This window comes from Sarcophilus harrisii, chromosome 5, assembly GCF_902635505.1.
Source record: "Sarcophilus harrisii chromosome 5, mSarHar1.11, whole genome shotgun sequence".
Lineage (NCBI taxonomy): Eukaryota > Metazoa > Chordata > Mammalia > Dasyuromorphia > Dasyuridae > Sarcophilus > Sarcophilus harrisii.
This window is the reverse complement of record NC_045430.1, coordinates 31,178,670-31,199,285: the sequence shown is the minus strand read 5'-3', so window position 1 is coordinate 31,199,285 and position 20,616 is coordinate 31,178,670. Positions and strand designations below refer to the sequence as shown.

Sequence of the window (20,616 nt, the reverse complement as noted above, 5' to 3'; positions counted from 1 at the left end):
GGAGTGTCTTTTGCTAGGAGGGGCAAACTGTCTATTTCACACTTTATCAGTCAACCAAATTACTAGACACAACAGGCTAAATCTGTTGTAGATAGTATAGAGCAGAAGGAGAATGCAAAGAAAATGCAACTCAGCATACAATTTGCTCAAAATCTTCTATATCTGTGACATATTCAAAAGCTTATCATCTCTTTAATTTGTTTTTCTTTGAATAATTACAATAAGAATTCCCCTCTAATTCAATAATCCTAATGTTTTGAAAATGTTTTTAATCTATATGTTCAAGTTAAATATTTAGAACATGATTTCCATATAAACAGAGGTGAATAAATATGTATGAAGTTATAAGTATAATGTAAGAAGACTGGTTTTTCATGTGTAGTTTATAGAATCAGCTTTGTTACTCTCTCAGCATACCTTGTATAGCTATCTAATGAAAAGTGTAAGTTTCTCATGGGATATAGACTGGATGTGTGATGATAATAAGAGGGAATTCCCTTGACCACTGCAGGTCAGTATCTTCTCTGCAATTTCAAATTTTAGAAAATTGCTTTAGTCAATTAAAGTTAAACTGATTTGCCCAGGATCATATATATATATAGCCAGTGTGTGTAAGAGGTAGTACTTGAACCTAGTAGATCTTGAAGACTTCTAGGCTAGCTTTCTGTCCACCATACTGTGCTGCCTGTCTTGATTTTAATAAACACTGTATACAAGAGTATCTTGAATGATGTCACAAAAATTATACATAGGGAAGTTAAATTCCATATGTATTTTCCAAAGGATGGTTTTGTTTGTTAAATATTGAAAATCTGTGGAATCCTGGTTGGAAAATCTGATTGTTCCAAGTACATTATTTACTTGTCTAAACTGAATTTTGTACTGTTTCTAAGTTTGTGAAAATATACAAGTAATTAAATGTGTTCTTTTTGAAAATATACATGCACGTACATACACATACATATAGACACACACATCTCCCTTTCATCCCCTCCTCCATCCCCAAGCAAGCTACAGTTAAGATATTTGCCTATACATACATAACACTAAGTGTCACACATACACATACCCCAGATACTCACATCTTTCCTATCCTTTCTGACTCATTAAATTCTGTACCATAACTTGGCTTACTATTACTTCACCTCTCCCCACCTAGGGAATTTCTCCTTTATCTTCTTCCTTCACCTTTTGCTTTCCCATTTGCCCTTCCCACCCTGCCCTTATTTCTTTATGGATTTTGGAGGGTGCTAGACTCTTCATGGTATAAATGTAATGTCTATTGAACCCATTCCTGATGAGAATAGGTCTTCAGAACTATAAGCCCTTCTATCCTCACTCTAATAAAGCCTATTTCTATTCTTCTTCTACACATCATTTGTGTAGTATAATTACAATTTAACTTTACTATGCTAATCTTTATTTTGAGCTACCCTATTGTTGATTTAAATTGTAAACATAAAGTATACTTTTACCATGTAGGAAAAATATAAACAATTTGTCTGTTTAAATGGTTTTTCTATGTTGAGTTTCTTAAAATTGCTTTTTGATATTGGCTTTTACATATTAAATTTTTTGTTAAGGTCAAGACTGATTGACAGAAAGTCCTGAAAATCTGCATGTTCCTTGAATGTCCATTTTTTCTCATTTGGAATTATAATTTTCCTGGATATAATATTTCTGCCTGCAGTCTTAGTTTTTTTTGCTTGTGTGTAGATAAGATTCTAAGACCTGTGGTCTTTTAAAATAGCTGCTGATAAGGCTTGTATGATTCTAATTGTAACTGCTGTGCATTTGAATTCTTTTTTTCTTCTTTCTTGCAATTTTTTTTCTTTGATCTGGGAGTTTCAAAATTTGGCAATAATATTCCTATGTGTTTTCCACAAAGGATATCTTTGAGGTGGTGATCGGTGTACATTTTAAACTATTTCTACATTCTCCTCATGTCACTCCAGAAAAAACTTGTAGGATTATTAACTTTATTAATTGGCCAAGGTTGTTTTTTTGGTCATAACTTTCTGGCAGTCCAGATTCTTACATTTTCTCTTCTTGATCTACTCTCCAGATCTGTTATCTTATGAACTGTTTCACATTCTGTTCTGTTTTCTCATTCTTTAAAATCTGTTTTGTTATTTCTTGGTCTCTCATAGCATCATTGGCTTCCACTTACCTGATTCCAATTTTTGTTTTTTTTTTCTTGTTTATTTTGTTAAAGTTTATTTTCAAAACACATGAAAGGATAATAATTTCAGCATTGACCAACCTTGTGTTCCAATTTTCCCCTCTTCTCCCATCCTCTGCCCTAAGTGGAATGTACTGCAATATATGTTAAACATGGTAAAAATATATATTAAATCCAATATAGACATACATCTTTATACAATTATCTTGCTGCACAAAAAAATCAGATGATAAAGTAAAAATAGAGAAAAAATAAAATTCAAACAAACTAAAACAAAAAGAGGAAAAATGCTACATTATAACACCTCAATTCCCACAGTTCTTTCTCTGTGTGTGGATGGCTCTCATCATCACAAGATCATTGAAACATGCCTGAGTCATCTCAGTGTTGAAAAGAGCCATGTCCATTAGAATTGATCATCATATAATCTTATTTCCATGTACAATGATCTCCTGGGTTTGCTCATTTCACATAGCATCAGTTCATGTAAGTCTCTGCAGGTGTCCCTAAAATCATCCTGTGGGTCATTTTCAACAGTTCAATAATATTCCATAACATTCATATGCTATAGCTTATTCAGCTATTATCCATCTGAAGAACATTCCCTCAGTTTTTCAGGTTCTTGCCACTATAAAAAGGGATGCCACAAACATTTTTGCACATTATTGGGTCTCTTTTCCTCCCTTAAGATCTCTTTGGGAGATAAGCCCAGTAGAAATGCTGTTGAATCAAAGGGTATGCATAGTTTGATAATCCTTTGGGCATAGTTCAAAACTGTTGTCCAGAATGATTTGATCCATTCACAATTCCACCAACAATGTATTAATACTCCTTTTCCTCACATCCTCTCCAACATTCATCATTATCTTTTTCTGGCATCTTACCCAATCTGGGAGGTGTGTAGTGGTACCTCACAGTTGTCTCTTTCCTTTCCCCTTTCCCCTACTTCTTCTCTATAAGAGACGTTTCTCTGTGAAACCAAATATGTCTGATATTCTCTCAGCCAAATCTGATGAAAGTAAGATTCACACAGTATTCATTTTCCTCCTTTCTTTCCATCAATTATAATAGGTCTTCTTTGACTCTTCTTGAAATCTATTTTCCCTATTTTACCTCCATTTTCCTTTTTTTCCCAGTAGAATTCTCTTCCCACCTCCAGTTTCTTTTTTATTATCACAATAAAATCAACCTATGCCTGCACTCCCTAAATATACCCATCACAGAGATATAGTTCTCAAAAATTCTTTCTTTTATCTCTTTTTTATGCTTTTCTTGAGTTCTGTATTTGGAGATCAAACTTTTTGTTCAGCTATGGTCTTTTCATCAGAAATAGATGAAATTCACCTTTATCTTTGAGTGTCCATCATTTTCCCTGAAAGATAATGTTCAATTTAGCTGAATAGTTGATTCTTGGACTGCAATCCAAATTCATTTACCTTTCAGGATATCAGACTACAGAACCGTCTATCTTTTAAGATGGAAGCTGCTGGGTAATCCTGAGTGTGGCTCCTAGATATTTGAATTGTTTCTTTCTGGCTGCTGGCAATATTTTTTCATTGATCCGATAATTCTGAAATTTAGCTACAATATTCCTCGAAGTTTTAATTTTGGGTTCTCTTTCAGGAGGTGATCAGTGAATTCTTTCAATGGCTATTTTACCTTCTGGTTCTAGGATATCAGGGCACTTTTACTTGATGATTTCCTGAAAGATGATGTCTAGGCTCTTTTTTCAACATGGTTTTCATGGAGTGCAATAATCCTTAGCTTGTCTCTCCTAGATGTATTTTCCAGGTAAGTTGTTTTTCCAAAAAAAGGTATTTCAAATGTTCTTCTTTTTTTCTTTTTTTTTGGTTTTGTTTGATTGATTCTTGAAGTCTCATTGATTCATTCATTTCCATTTGTTCAATTCTAATTTTTAGTAATTATTTTCTTCAGTTAGTTATTTTATCTCCTTTTGCGTTTGGCCAATTGAACTTTTATATGAAATGTTTCCACTTCAGACAGGTTAATCCTAGCCTGGGTCTTTCTTCAGATTTTGTTTCCTAGTATCAGGACTATCCCTTTCCCAAGTCTTCTTGTTTTTTCACCAGGCTGTGTTTTCCCAGATGCAAAAAGTTGTTCTATTTGTGGAGGAAATCGGTAGAGCATGAAATTTACCAACCTGTTCCATCATCTTCCCAGTATACTCCCCCCACCAAAAGTGTTCTTAGAAACAATAAAATCCTGACTTAAGGTAGACTTATTTTGTCATATTATTTCCAACATCAGTCATTCATTAGATTTCAATTAAAATGACAAGCTTAATATTTTTCCTTATCCTAAAAGCCAAGAAATAAAGGCATTGGCAAGGTACTTGTGTAGATAAGAACCATATATCAGTGTACCTTTCTTAACATTTACAAAACCAAAATGAGAACAACCCCATAGGTTAGAGAAACTGAGGTATGGGTTCACTGAAATGACTGAAGCCAAAGGCTTTCATAGTTGGCTGACTATCCTTACTGACCTTCCTCTGGTGGACTGGCCAATTTGCAGTTCAATTAAGTTCAGAGTATACAAATAAGTGTGTGTGTGTGTGTGTGTGTGTGTGTGTATGTGTGTGTGTGTGTAGTTTTTTTTGATATGTTTATTCATTTAAATTATAGCGATAATAATGAAAAGGAATGTAGGTAACCATTGGTTCAAAGTACAAATATTTTCTAAAACTGAAGAAAAATGAAAATCCTATAGCCATTCAGTATGACAGTTTAAAGAAAATGTTAGTCCCTTTTCAAGGCTGAGATACTTTTAAATATGATCAGAGTCTCCCTTCCAATTGAGCCTAAACAGAATATCACTCTTTTATTATTCACCAGTTTTAAGTTTGACTATACTTAATATATAGTCATGCTCAAAATGCTGAACATTGTATCTGTAAGCATCAGCTACTTGGTTAACTCACTGAAAACTCTCTCAGATTCTTTTCCTCTCCCCTCTACTTTTATGTTTATATTCTCTACTAAAATGCAGAGCAACCAAATTGCCCTAGGAACTTGTTGCCACTCAGTTAGCATGATGGCTTACCATGAATCTTTCTTTTACCCCCTCTTTTCCTCTGATATAAACATTTGATACTGCTTTGTTTTCTTTCTTTCGCTAGTCATAAGTTAATTTCCTGCTTAAACAATTTCATAAATATAAATAAACCCCTTTTAAAATTCTTCCCATTTTCTGAAAAATCTTTACCAATAATATCATCCTTTTACCCTGTCTTCCTTTAATTTCGCTTATCCCTTTTCTGAGCAAAAAAAGGCTACCTGTATATCATATCTAACAAGCAATGAGAACACCTGGATTAAAAAAGATAAAATTAGTGGTGTAAATTGAATTAACCAATCTCATTTTTAAGGTTTCCTTCATAATCTCAATTATAAAAGGCTTTAGCTCATCTCTTTTTCTAATTAAACTTTAAAAATTAAGTTAATTTTTGAGATGCAAAATTCTTATTGAGTTTTTTTATTTTGTTTAATTATGAATTTTAACTAGTCATTTGAACCAGTTACTCAAAAAAAATCTGAATTCATATTCAATCTCATATACTTTCTAATTGGGTGACCCTGAGCAAATTTGTTTCTTGGTTTCCTCAAGTATGAAATGAGGATAATACCCACTTCCCAGGGTTATTGCAAAGACCAAATGAGGGAATATTTTTAAAGTACTGAGTACAGTGTCTAGGACCTAGTAGACACATAATAGATCCTAGTTTTCCCCCTTATCAAGTTACATCTAATCATCTCCATCATTGCAGTTGGGAGAATGGGGGAGGAGGAAATCTCTTCTCCTCTACCTGCCTTAGATACTCTGGAAGAAGGAATAAGGAAAAAAGGAAAAGGGGGAATCCTAAAAAACAAGAAAAAAATTAAAATATACATATATGAATATTAATATACACATCCATTCCTTCAGTAGTAGTACATGATTTGGTGTAATGGATATTTCCTCTATCAATACATAACATTACCTCTTTACAACTTGGTAGATGGTCAGCTATGGACTTCAAGGTTTTCAGTGGATAGAATGCTGGGCTTCGAATAAGGAAGACTCATCTTTGTGAATTCAAGTTTGGCCTCAGATACTAGCAGCATGTCTCTGGGCAAGTCACTCAATCTTGTTTCTCTCCTTTCCTCATCTTTAAAATGAGCTAGAGAAGGAAATGGCAAACCACTCCGGTATCTTTACCAAGAAAACCCAACAAGAAGTGACAGTTGAACAGAAATGAAATGATTAAACCACAAACGTGGACTTTGAAATGCACTATCAATAAAAAAATTCATCTTCTTTTAACCAAATTGGTGATATCTTTATGACATTAGTTAGGTTGGTCCATGGATAGCAGACATACCAGGCCCTTACTGAAAACCTTTCCAGCATGGTAAAACTATGAAAACGTTTACAGTACTGGAATAGCCTGTAGCAACACAGAGCTACTTCAACTGTACAATGCTGCATTTCAGTGAGTTTTAGTGCAGAATGCACACATGTATTTGTACAAAGGTACAATATACAAATGTGTAAGGGTTTTTTTCCTTGAGGTAGCTGCTTTGCTAAATATTTTGTAATTGTTGATGGATATTTTTATTGGGAAAAGTTGTCATTAGACTTGACAACTAGGCAGGGTGAAGCCCATCTGTAAGGGATGGTTGAGGGAGGCTGAGGCTGACAGATCTCTTGAACTCATGAGTTCTGAGCTGCAGTGGGCCATGCCAGTAAGAACTCTGCTCTGTTTGACATCAGTATAGTTAGTCCCAAGGTAAAATTGCCCCAGGAGAGGTGAATTAGCTGAGGTTAGAAACTGAGCAAAGTTCCCATGCCAACCTGTAGTAAAATCTAAATCTACCTGGATATATATATATTCACTCCCCTCTCCCCCCACTCCTGGTGATTTTGTCTATCATATCAATTTTGTATTTCTTTAGGTAGTCATTTATTTTGGAAGTGATTTACAGTTGAAGCATAAGAATTATAATGCATGTTATAATTAAAATTATGCTAAGAATGGTAGTTTTGATTGTTGTAATACATTATCAAACAATAACATTACTCTCTCATTTCTGTAGAACACCTCTTCACTTGGCTTGTGCTAATGGATATCCAGATGTTGTGTCTCTCTTAGTAGAGAGAAAATGCGAACTAAACTTGTTAGATAATGACAGTCGAACACCTTTAATTAAGGTATGCATTAGTTAACCATGCTGTTCAATGAAATACATTTTGATTTCTTTCTTTAAGAAAATTTAAAGTTAGTAAATAAGTTAATAGGCTTTATTAACTTATTTTAAATATCACTAATGATGGGGGAATATACTAAATTTTATATTACATTATTATGTCTTTGTATTTATTATACTGACAGGCAATAGAGTGTCAGCAGGAGGAGTGTGCAACAATCCTGCTGGAACATGGTGCAGACCCTAATCTTGGGGATAGCAAGAACAACAATGCACTTCACTATATTGCCTCTGGTCGGACCAAATTCATGGCAGAAAAACTGATTAAGCACAAAATTGATATTGAAGCAAAAAACAAGGTAGAAGCTAATCGCTTGTATAATAAAGTAGATTATCAGCTAAAAATCAGTGTACAATTCACATATTTTGTTATTCATTTATTCATGGAAGCATTTCTTTAATAGAAATAACATAAAATCATCCTGTACTCAAAATTTATTAGCCTTCAAAATTTTCTAAAGCAGAATGGAGGGGGGTGAGGGAGGTGGTAAATGGGCATGACACTGGAAATGATTTCTTTCACATGAATTCACATTCATTCACATTTATATTCATTCCTAAAAAAATTCCCTCTACTGATTTAGACCAGCACTTGCTCTGTATTTTAAATTAGAGCATGGATTCTTTAGCTGGGGTTCATAAATTTTAAAAGGACTCTAATAAGTTTGTAGTTACTTCAATGTAATTGGTTTTGTTTGTTTTCTACATATTTTAGGCATTTAAAAGCATTATTCAGGAAAGGGATCCATGATACAAAAAAAGTTAAGAAACCCTGTGTTAGGGAGAGTCCTGGACTACTGCAGGGTCACCCAGTCAGTATATTTGTGTCAGCAGCAGGCCCTCTTTCTCTAGATCTTACTGATTTTGAGGCTAGCTAGTTAGCTATTTCATCACATCTGTCTCTCCAGAATTATCTTAGCAGGATATATTATGTCTGCTCTCCAGAATGCAATAGTTCCACCAGATATCACGCATAATGCTTTTCTACATTTAAACCTTTATAATATAAATTTGACATGAAGAAATGTCATAATCTTTTAGGAAAACATTTTTGAAATTTGTTCCTACTAGATATAACTACATAGAGATGGAATTTTCACAGAAACAAATTCTTAAGTATGTTTCTTTATCCTAATGACTAAACATTTAAAATCATTTTCTCTCTAGAACTACTAAATTTTCTCTCTAAAACTCTCTAGAACTACTTTTTTTTGAGTTAGGGTTTAATTCCTAGTCATTGCCACTTGAGAGAGAAAAAGCATATTATTAATATTATTTAATAGGAATATTAGCAAGGTTGGTAAGAGAGGGAAAATGCTAGGTGAATGACTTTCTCCCAGGTTTAAACCTCTCAAGGCAAGACTTTAAAAATTTGTTTTGTTTGTTTTGGTTGTGGTTGTGGTTGTTTTGAGTGAGTTTATATACCCTAGAAGAATGGAAAAAGATAACTAGTCAACCTTAAACCCAGCCAGGATATAACTTTATTTTAGGAGAGTTCTGAGGAAATAAGTTTGGCTGCATTTGCACAATTGATTATAAAAATGAAAATGGCAAGAAAGGAAGACACCCATGGTATAATATGAAATAGTCTCTTTCAAATTCTGGATTTCCAAGCCATTCTCCAATTGATAAATGGTCAAAGAATATGAACAGACAATTCTCAGATGAAGAAACTATTTCTAATCATATGAAAAGATGCTCCAAGTCATTATTAATCAAATAAATGCAAATTAAGACAACTCTGAGATACCACTACACACCTGTCAGACTGGCTGGAATGACAGGGAAAGATAATGCAGAATGTTGGAGGGGATGTGGGAAAACGGGGACACTAATACATTGTTGGTGGAACTGTGAATACATCCAATCATTATGGAGAGCAATTTGGTACTATGCTCAAAAAGTTATCAAACTGTGCATACCCTTTTTGATCCAGCAGTGTTACTACTGGGTTTATATCCCAAAGAGATCATAAAGAAGGGAAAGGGACCTGTATGTGCACGAATGTTTGTGGCAGCCCTCTTTGTAGTGGCCAGAAACTGGAAACTGAGTGGATGCCCATCAATTGGAGAATGGCTGAATAAATTGTGGTATATGAATATTATGGAATATTATTGTTCTGTAAGAAATGATCAACAGGATGATTTCAGAAAGACCTGGAGAGACTTACACGAACTGATGCTGAGTGAAACGAGCCAGGGCCAAGAGATCATTATATACTTCAACAACAATACTATATGATGACCAATTCTGATGGACCTGGCCATCCTCAGCAAGGAGATCAACCAAATCAGTTCCAATGGAGCAGTAATGAACTGAACCAGCTACGCCCAATGAAAGAATTCTGGGAGATGATCAAAAACCATTACATTGAATTCTCAATCCCTATATTTTTGGCCACCTGCATTTTGGATTTCCTTCACAGACTAATTGTACAATATTTCAGAGTCCGATTCTTTTTGTACAGAAAATAATAGTTTGGTCATGTATACTTATTGTGTATCTAATTTATATTTTAATATATTTAACATCTACTGGTCATCCTGCCATCTGGGGGAGGGGATGGGGGGAAGGAGGGGAAAAATTGGAACAAGAGGTTTGGCAATTGTCAATGCTGTAAAATTACTCATGCATATAACCTGTAAATAAAAGATTTTTAAATAAAAAATAATAATAAAATGAGAAAATGAGAAAAAAAAACAAATTCTGGATTTCTACCTTCTGATTACATATTAATAGCTAGAAGGAATCTCAGAGGTATCTACTTTCATTATATCATTTTACATGTAAGAAAATTTAGGTCCAAGAGAGGTGAAATAATTTGCTTAATGATCACATAGGAATTAACTAATTGAAGCAGGATTTATGCTCTGGTCCTCTAATTCCAATGGTTCATTGTGCCAGGCTCCCTTAACAAATTCACAAGATGTTCACAAAATGTCATAAGATTCAAATACATATAGAATGCTTGCTTAAAATAATGCTATCTTTTTCTTCCTTTTCAGGAAGGCTTTACACCGCTTTTGCTTGCAATTACAACAATGAACACTGAAATGGCAGATTTTCTCTTAAAGAATGGAGCAAATGTGAATGCACTGGATAGCTGTAAAAGGTACAGTAATTACCTTATTTTTTAAAAAAGCAACATTTCTAGAGTAATAAGTTTAAATCATGGAACACTTAATGAACAACCGTAATTGAAATTGAATGCCATTGCAAAGGTATGAAAAATGGCAACAAATATCAGCTATGGGAAGAAAAACTCTTATGATTCTGCAAGAGAAAACACTCCATGTGTGCATATTAATCACTCTTTATTGATGATTGTTATTTGAAGTTTCTTTATTGATTTTGAATTAAGATTATTCCATAGAAGTTTTGAAATTTCATGAGTCAATTGATTCTTTTTATGAAATAATCTTCATGTCACCTAAGAGGATTGTAGCATGTATTTTTTGCTCCTCGTTTCAGTTTCCCTTAATATGATACATTGACAAATGCAAATAAATAAAAGAATGATATGATGAAATACTTTGATAGACCCTTGATCTTATTGTGAATACTTATGACACTGATTCTTATTTTAATCCTACTATCCAATCTCCTCCTACAAGACTTTTGTCATTCTTCATAAAGAATCCAGGAAACATGCTGAATTATTCCCTTGGTTCTTTTAATACTTGAGGGCCAGTGTAAGCTTTTATTTTCAATACAAGATTAGCCCATTTCTTTTCCTGTTCATGCATGTTTTTGACATCACTTACTACATCAAAAATTATTGCCTGTACCTACTTTCATTCACCACATATATGTCTGTGGATCTTTATGATTATGTACAATTTTGATTCTTCTAAGATCATATGTTTGGGTTTGAAATGTTAAAAAAAATTTACTGTGGCCAGATATCATTCCTGAAAGAATATTGGTGTTTATATGAGTTTTTGTGGGGATGTGATCATTAGAAGTGCTGTGTAGTTTAAGTGAGATCCAATTAAATCTCCTTTCCCCAACAGTGCATTTTGAGATCAGTTGTTCAATGTCCATGAAGGGTTTGTTGTATGCATGTGTGTCTATGCATACATCCACTTCTACAAAGATATAAATAAACCAATTGGATGGAGCTGCCCATTAAACTACACAGAATCTGGAAAATACTCACTTTTCATCTACTTTTTCAGTGTGGAATCTTTGACCAATCTCTTTTTACTGAAGGTGGGCCTTTTTCATGTTCCTCCAAGGCTTGATGCAGAAGCATTTGGAAATCATTTCCATTATATACAAATCTGTTCTAGTTAGATGCTGTGTAGAACAATCCTCCAGAATATTGGCAAACAGATGAGCATGTACCTCATTATTTACATTTAGCTTATTACTAATAGTTACTGAAAAAAGTATCCCTTTGGATGGAATGTGTTGTTGGATTTTGTATGACTTTAACATTTGCATGAAAGAAAAAATTTTGATATCATCAAAAAAATAAAAAAACCCAACAACAACCACCATCCAAACCCAAATACAAAACTGACATCCTAACAGACAAAAATGACTCATTCCTATTGTCGGTATAATTTCAGAATTAATTTTTATTGTCATTCAGATCATGGCTGGCCAGAGTTAAAGGGCAAATTAATGTAAATAAGGAGAAAGACTAAAAATGAAACAGAGACAGTGATTATAACAGCTATAATCTGCTGTGATTAAATAAGGTATCAACTCTCCAAAATGGGAAATATTAAACCATTGTCCCAAAGGGGAGGCCAAAATAGTCCAAAAACTGCATCAATAGGGAAAAATCATCTCTGTCAAAAAGAGAAATATTGTGGCTAATATTAATTGAAGATTAGAATGCACCATTTGTAAAAAAAAATTTGAAGATAGAAGATGAAGACTAGTATTGCTTCATAATGAATTGAAAAGCCATTAAGGAGAGAACAATCATGTAAGTTGATTTACATGAAAAAATAGATCATCTTGTGAGCATTTGTCTATGAAACTGAGAGAGTGACGATGAATAAATTATGAAATTGAACAGAAGTATCACTATTTTTATTTTCATTATGACATTTGAATTTATGCAGCTCAGTATCTGATATTCTCTTTGAGGCAAGGGAGATTCAAAAGTCTGATTCAGGAAAAGTGCCTAGATCAGAACTAGACAGCTTACAGAAAAAAATTAATGACAGAGTAAACGCAAAAAAAATACAAAAGGTACTTCAGAATAATTTTTAAAATATTTAAAAGAAGGGAAGATTCCAAAACAATGGGAAAGATAATGAAATAAAAATGTACAAATATTGAAGTTTAATAGATCAGATTTTCATTGAGCTGAAATTTCAAAAGATGTTTATAATGTATTTGGGGGGCTTTATTCTAAATTCATTAACTTTATTTTAATAGCATTTTATGTTTTAACAAATACATGTCAAGACAATTTTAGCATTCACTTTTACAAGATTTTGAGTTTCAAATTTTTCTCCTTCCTTGAAAGATGATATAGGTTATTATGCATGTTCTAATATCATGGAAAACTTATTTTCATATTAGACTCATTAGTTTTCAAACAGGTAAAAGGAAAAATAACATTACAAAGAATGAAGTAAGTGAAAAAGTATGTTCCAGTCTCCAGAATCCATGTGTTCTTTATCTGGATGTGAACAGTATTTTTCTTCCTGAGTTCATTCTATTTGTCTTGGACAATTGCATTGCAGAGAAGAGCTGAGTCATTTATAGTTTGTCATTACACAGTGTTTTTTTCTATTGTGTACAATATTTTCCTTTTTATCATTTCACTTTGCTTATGTTTATACAAGTCTTTCCATGCTTGTATGAAATCTGCCCTTTCACTATTTCTTTTTGCACAATTGTATCCCATTATTACATTCATATAACAGTCCAACCAATCTCCAGTTGCAGGGCATTTGTTCAGTTTTCAATTTTTTGTGCCACAAAAACAGCTGCTATAAATATTTCTATCCATGGAGGTCCTTTTCCTTTTTTAATACTCTTCTGGAGTACAGATCTAATATTGCTGGTATTCACAGTTTTCTTGTTCTTTGGGCATAGTTCCAAATTGCTCTCCAGAATGATTAGGTCAGTTCACAACTCCACCAAAAGTGCATTAATGTCCCAATTTTCCTACATATTCTTCAATTTTTATTATTTTCCTTTTATATAATCTATAATTTTCTTTTTCTGTGTAGCTTTGACTTAGGTATTGTATATATTTGTGCCATAAAAGGAATTTTTAGTAAGATAACTATTTCATCTATTTTTCCAAACAATTTATATAGCATTTAAATGAAGTTTTTAAAAAATGTTTATTAGAATTCCCAAATTAATCCATCTAGCACTGGGGATATTTTTTTCTTAAGGAGTTTAATAATGGCTTGCTCAATTTCTTTTTCTAAGATACAGTTATTTAATTAGACAAAGTATTTCCTGATGTGTTAATATGGGTAATTCATATTTTCCTAAATATTCATTGATTTCCTCATGTGGTCAGATTTAATGGCAAAATTGGGCAAAATATTTCCCAATAATTGATTTAATTTCTTCATTGGTGATTTCACTCTTTTTATTTTTTGATAGTGGACATTTGGTTTTCACCATTCTATTTTAAAAATCTGTTTAACTAATGGCTTCTCATTGTTTCAGTAAAGCAGCTATTAGCTTTATTAATTAGCCTAATACTTCCCTTATATTTTTTGTTATACTTTGAATCTTTTGAATTTCTTATTTGATTGTGAGGATTTCCAATTTGGTACTGAATTGGTGATTTTTAAATTTGTTCTCTTACTAGCTTGTTTTGTTTTGTTTTGAGTTTTAGTTTTGGGTCTAGTTCATTGTTCTTTTCTTTTTCTATTTCAATAATAGAAGAATTTCGAGAAGCAAATTTTACTTTTAAGTACTGTTTTGACTGCTTCTCATAAATTTTGGTATGTTATCTCATTGTTAGGATTCTCTTTTATGTGCATTTATTTTATAGCCTGCAGTTTTGCCCAAGTTAATTATTTCTAGTTTCTAGTTTGGTTTTTGTTGTTGTTGTTGTTGTAAACATGCCATAGCATCAGCAGAAAGGGTAGTTTTGCTTTCTCATTACCTACTTTTAATTCCTTCAATTTCTTTTTTTACTCGTATTGCTAAAGTTAACATTTGTAATACAATATTAAATAGTATTGGGGATGAGGGGAAACTTCATTCCACCCCTGATCTTATTGGCAATGCTTCTTTCTTTCTTATTCCCATTGTGTATAATACTTGATAATGGCATTTATCATTTTAAGGAAAACTTATTTTAAAACTTTATTTCTATGCTACCTTGTCGGTGGGGTTTTTTTAATAGGAATGATGTAGTTTGTCAAATGCTTTTTTCTTCATCTATTGCAATAATCATATAATTTCTATTAATTTTGTTATTGATATAGTCAATTATGCTGATAGTTTTTCTGATATTGAGCCAGCCTTGTATTTTATATAAATACCACTTGGCCATTTTGTATTATCCTGGTTATAAGTTCCTATAATTTCTCTTTTTAAAAATTTATTCATCATTATTTGCCAGTTACATTTTAAAAATTTACATTTCTTTTTTAAAGTTGTGAATCTTAAATTTATAAAAATATAAGCCATTTCCCAGTTGGTTAATGGTCAAAGAATATAAACAGACAATTTTCAGATGAAGAAATTAAAACCATTTCTAGTCATATGAAAAAAATGATCTAGATCACTATTGGTCAGAGAAATGCAAATTAAGACAACTCTGATTTAGCACTACATACCTCTCAGATTGTCCAAGATGAAAAGAAAAATTATTGATGAATATTGGAGGGAATTTGTGAAAACTGGAAAACTAATATATTAAGGGTGCAGTTGTGAACTGATCCAACCATTCTGGAGAGAAATATGGAACTATGCCCAAAAGGCTATCAAATTGTGCATACCCTTTGAACCAGCAGTGTTTCTAGTCACTTGTATGAACAAAAAAAGATGCATAAAAAAGGGAAAAGGATTGACCCACATTTAACACTCTCTACCATGACAAAGTCAAATGTCTTCATGATTTAGGCATAAAGAATGACATTATTAGAAAATTAGAAGAACAAAAGATAATCTATCAGATCTATGGAGAAGGAAGAAATTTATGGCCAAAGAACAACTAAAACCATTGGAGTAGGCAAATACCAACACTCAGATCTCTCAAATACTTTAGTATAGTCAGGGAAACAGAGTCTGTAGCTCTGAGAACTGTCACATGCTTGAGTGTAGCCCCTGGCAAGCAAGTAGGCCTTAAAACTTCAGGTCCCTAAGAAAACAGGCAGCTGCCAGTGACTGGATCACTGGGTCCTTTAATATATTGAAGGTGAATGCAGAAACATCTCAAGAGCCTCAGCACACACCAGACCCTACAACTAACAGCCTTAGTACCAAGTAAATTGCCAGATTTTGAAGGGCTTCAGTATTGCCAAAGGATGAACACAGAACACAAAAAGATCTGATCATAGAAAGTAATTATGGTGACAGAGTAGATCAAGAGACAAACTCAGAAGAGGGCAACAGTGTCAAAACGTCTGTGGGCAAAATCCCAAATCTTATCCCTCTTTTACTTACACTTGTATGAGTTTTAAGTTTCTTTCTGAGCTCTCCTAAAAGTTCCTTCTGGGTCTGAAACCACTTCCCCTTTTTCTTTAGGGATAAAGTAAGGTGCCTGGCACTGCTGAAGGCTTTAGGAGTCTGGTTGCTTGGTACTGAGCCAATCTCCTAAGATTTATGCCTGCCCTCTTTTGAGGCTGTTTCTGCATTTTTCCAAAGATACACTAAAGCATGTATTAGTCTGAAACACATGGAAGTCTTGCCACTGGAAGTTTCCTGAAAGCATGTGACAGTTCTCAAAGCTGGAGTTTGTCTGTTCCCCTGGCTAATGTACATGGAGGATGCTGTTATTGGCTTTTGCCTACTTCTCTGAACCAATACTCAGAATCTACTGCTAGTTTGCTGAGGTGGAGCCTGCTGTAGGTTTGCTGAGATGCTTCCTGTTCTGGACTGCATTTCCCTTTTATACAAATGAGGCCTTTCCTGCCAATCTTCCAAGATTCTTATGCTCACAGATTATTTATTTAACTCTATCCTTTTTGATGGTTCTGCTGTTAAAGCATTTTTATTGGGTAGCTATTTATGTTATTTGGAGGTGGATGTGGGAAGTTAAAATGATTTATTTTTTTGCTCCTCCATCTTGACTGCTGAACTGAATGTTAACTATAAAAAAAAGACTAACCTTTTTAGACATATGAAAATATTTGCTACTAATACCAGTTTATAATTTAATCAGTTTTAATATCTTTAATAATTCTTTAATGCCCATGCAAATATACTTCATGGTTCCTTTTGACCCTTTCTTTTTTTGCATAAAAATACCTTTTATTCTGGTATTGTACAAGTTTATAGGTAGTTTTTAGTTATTTTTTTTTTTTAAAAAAAGCTTTTTATTTCCAAATAAAATACAGGGAATTTTTCAACATTGACCCTTGCATGGTCTTGTGTTCCAAATTTCCCCTCCTTTTCCCTACTGACTCCCCTAGATGGCAAGCAATGTAAGTATGTTATACATGTTAAAATGTATGTTAAATAAAATATGTATAAACATATTTATACAATTATCTTGCTGAATAAGAAAAATCAGATCAAAAAGGAAAGAAAATGAATTTTTAAAAAAGGAAGTGAACCAAAACAAAAAGAGTGAAAATGTTATGTTGTGATCCACATTCAATTTCCATAGTCCTCCCTCTGGGTATAGATGGCTCTTGGAACTAGCATCAATCATCTCATTGTTGGAAAGCGTCATGTCCATCAGAATAGATCATCATATAATATTACTGTTGCTATGTACAATGATCTCCTGGCTCTCCTCATTTCACTTAGCATCAGTTCATGTAAATCTCTCTAGGCCTCTCTAAACTCACCTTGCTGATCATTGCTTATAGAACAATAATATTCCATAACATCAATATATCATAACTTATTCAATCATTCTCCAACTGATGGGTATCCACTCAAATTCCAGTTTCTTGCCACTACAAAAAGGACTGCCACAAACATTTTTTCACATGTGTGTACCTTTCTCTTTTTTAACATCTCTTTGGGATATAGGCACAATAGAAAAACTGCTGGATCAAAGGGTATGTACAGTTTGAAGGTGAAAGAGGAAAAGCACAACTAATAGAAGGGAAAATAGAAGTAGTAGGGGAAAGTTGCAAGAAAAGGGAAGGGACTGTAAAAGGGGGAGGGCTGTTTGAGGGAATTGATGATCAGAACCAAAATACTGGGAAGGGAGGAAACAAGAAAGGAAAGAAAAAAGTATAACAGCATAAATAAGATGACAAAAAATACAGAATTAAGTATTTTAACTGGTAATATGAATAGAATGAACTCTCACATAAGGCAAAAGCAGATAGCAGAGTGGATTAAATGCCAGAATCCTACAATATGTTGTTTATAAGAAACATATTTAAAGAAGAGAGATACACACAGAGAGAAAGTAAATGGCTGCAGGTTATTTTTACTTTCTGAATCCAATTTTTCTTGTGCAACATGAGAATTGTACATGTCTGCACACATATATTGTATCTAAGATATACTGTAACATGTATAAGACCGCCTACCATCTAGGCTCGGAGAGGGTGGAGAGAGAGAAGGGAAAAGTTGGAACAGAAGTGAGTGCAAGGGACAGTGTTATAAAAATTATCCATGCATATGTTCTGTCAATAAAAAGCTTTAATTTTAAAAAAGAAAGAACAGAGGTATTCCAAAATTCCTATGCAAGCATATCTATCTCCTCTTCAAAATCTTTGATACATTACTATTGTTTTAGGTATTCATTTCAATACTAGATATAATTTTCACAGTTTGTTTTAAGGGAATATTTTAGTGATCTCAGGTTTTTAAATTTTTCCTTTTAAGATTTTAATAATTTCTCAATTTCATATTTTATCTCATCTAATTATGGAATCAAATTATTTCTTATAATTCCCTGAATTTTTCTGTCATAACTTCTTATATTTTAGGGACAAGATGTTAAAGCCCTTGACTAAAATTGAGACCTATTACTAATTTTGTTTTATATGCACTGGAGAGCAGTAGTTAGGGATAGAGGATGGAAAAATGACAATTTAGCCAGAAAGACTCAGGTTCTTGTTCTGATTCCAGCACATACTGGCTTTGTGACCCTTGGAATATCACTTAACTTTTATTTTGTAAGAAATTCCTTAAGACTACAAAATCATTTGGTATTGGCTAAGAGATAGATTAGTTGATCAGTGGAATAGGTTAGGTTCACAGGACAAAATAGTCAATAACTATAGCAATTTAGTATTTGATAAAACCAAAAATCCCAACTTTTGGGATAAGAATTCATTATTTGGCAAAAACTGCGGGGAAAACTGGAAATTAGTAGGCAGAAACTAGGCATGGATCCACACTTAACACCATACACCAAGATAAGATCAAAATGGGTTCATGACTTAGACATAAAGAATGAGATTTAGAGGAACATAGGATAGTTTACCTCTCAGACTTGTGGAGGAGGAAGGAATTTGTGATCAAAGAAGTAGAGATCATTACTGATCATAATAGAAAATTTTGATTATATCAAATTAAAAAGCCTTTGTACAAACAAAACTAATGCAGACAAGATTAGAAGGGAAGCAATAAACTGAGAAAACATTTTTACAGTTAAAGATTCTGATAAAGGCCTCATTTCCAAAATATAAGAAATCAAGCCATTCTCCAATTGATAAATGGTCAAAGGATATGAACAGACAATTTTCAGATGATGAAATTGAAACTATTTCTACTCATATGAAAGAGTGTTCCAAATCACTATTGATCAGAGAAATGCAAATTAGGACAACTCTGAGATGCCACTACATACACCTGTCAGATTGGCTAAGATGACAGGAAAAATTAATGATGAATGTTGGAGGGGATATGGGAAAACTGGAACAATGATGCATTGTTGGTGGAGTTGTGAATGAATCCAACCATTCTGGAGAGCAATTTGGAATTATGCCCAAAAAGTTATCAAACTATGCCTACCGTTTGATCCAGAAGTGTTACTTCTAGGCTTATATCCCAAAGAGATACTAAAGAAGGAAAGGGACCTGTATGTGCAAGAATGTTTGTGGCAGCCCTCTTTATAGTGGCCAGAAACTGGAAACTGAGTGGATGCCCATCAATTAGAGAATGGCTGAATAAATTGTGGTATATGAATATTATGGAATATTATTGTTCTGTAAGAAATGACCAATAGGATGATTTCAGAAAGGCCTGGAGAGACTTACATGAACTGATGCTGAGTGAAATGAGCAGAACCATATCATCATACACTTCAACAACAATATTGTATGAGGATGTGTTCTGATGCAAGTGGGTATCTTCAACAAAGAGAAGATAATTCAATTCCAATTGAGCAATGATGGACAGAATCAGCTACACCCAGAGAAGGAACACTGGCAAATGAATGTGGACTACTTGCATTTTTGTTTTTCTTCCCAGGTTATTTTTACCTCCTATATCTGATTCTTCTTGTGCAACAAGAGAACTGTACAGTTTTGTACACACATATATTGTATTTAGGATATACTATAACATATTTAGCATGTATAAGACTGCCTGCCATCTAGGGGAGGCAGTAAAGGGAGGACAGGGAAAAGTCAGAACAGAAGTGAGTGCAAAGGACAATGTTATAAAAAATTACCCATGCATATATTCTGTCAATAAAATGTTATAATAAAAAAATTTTAGTAGATTAGTAGATCTATTTAAAATCATCAGCAAGCCTCATATGTAATAGAGATAAACTAGAATCATTTCCAATAAGATCAAGAGTTAAATAAGATTGCCCACTATCACAATTGCTTTTTAATATTGTATTAGAAATGATAGCTTTGACAATAAGAGAAGAAAAAGAGATTAAAGGAATTAAGAGTAGGTAATGAGGAAACCAAATTATCACTTTTTGTAAATGATATGATGGTATATTGAGAGAACCCTAGAAAATAAACTAAAAAAAACTATTAGAAGTAATCACAACTTTAGCAAAGTTGAAGCATACAAAATCCACATAAATCATCAGCATTTTTAATAGTACCAACAAAGTAAGAAACTAAGAAAATG

At 33.2% G+C, this 20,616-nt stretch overlaps 1 protein-coding gene across 5 annotated transcripts in view; it reads left to right on the top strand.

Annotated features, from left to right (window-relative positions):
* LOC100928737 (ankyrin repeat domain-containing protein 7-like) overlaps positions 1-20,616 on the top strand; it is a 101,229-nt gene that overhangs the window by 2,765 nt on the left and 77,848 nt on the right. For 4 of the 5 annotated variants that reach the window (XM_031938088.1, XM_031938089.1, XM_031938086.1 and 1 more), the window contains exons 2-4: positions 7,279-7,393; positions 7,575-7,748; positions 10,455-10,561. In XM_031938088.1, coding sequence (XP_031793948.1) covers positions 7,279-7,393; positions 7,575-7,748; positions 10,455-10,561 — 396 coding nt within the window. The remainder of the gene's footprint in view (positions 1-7,278; positions 7,394-7,574; positions 7,749-10,454; positions 10,562-20,616) is intronic. The other variant, XM_031938090.1, reaches the window with a different exon arrangement.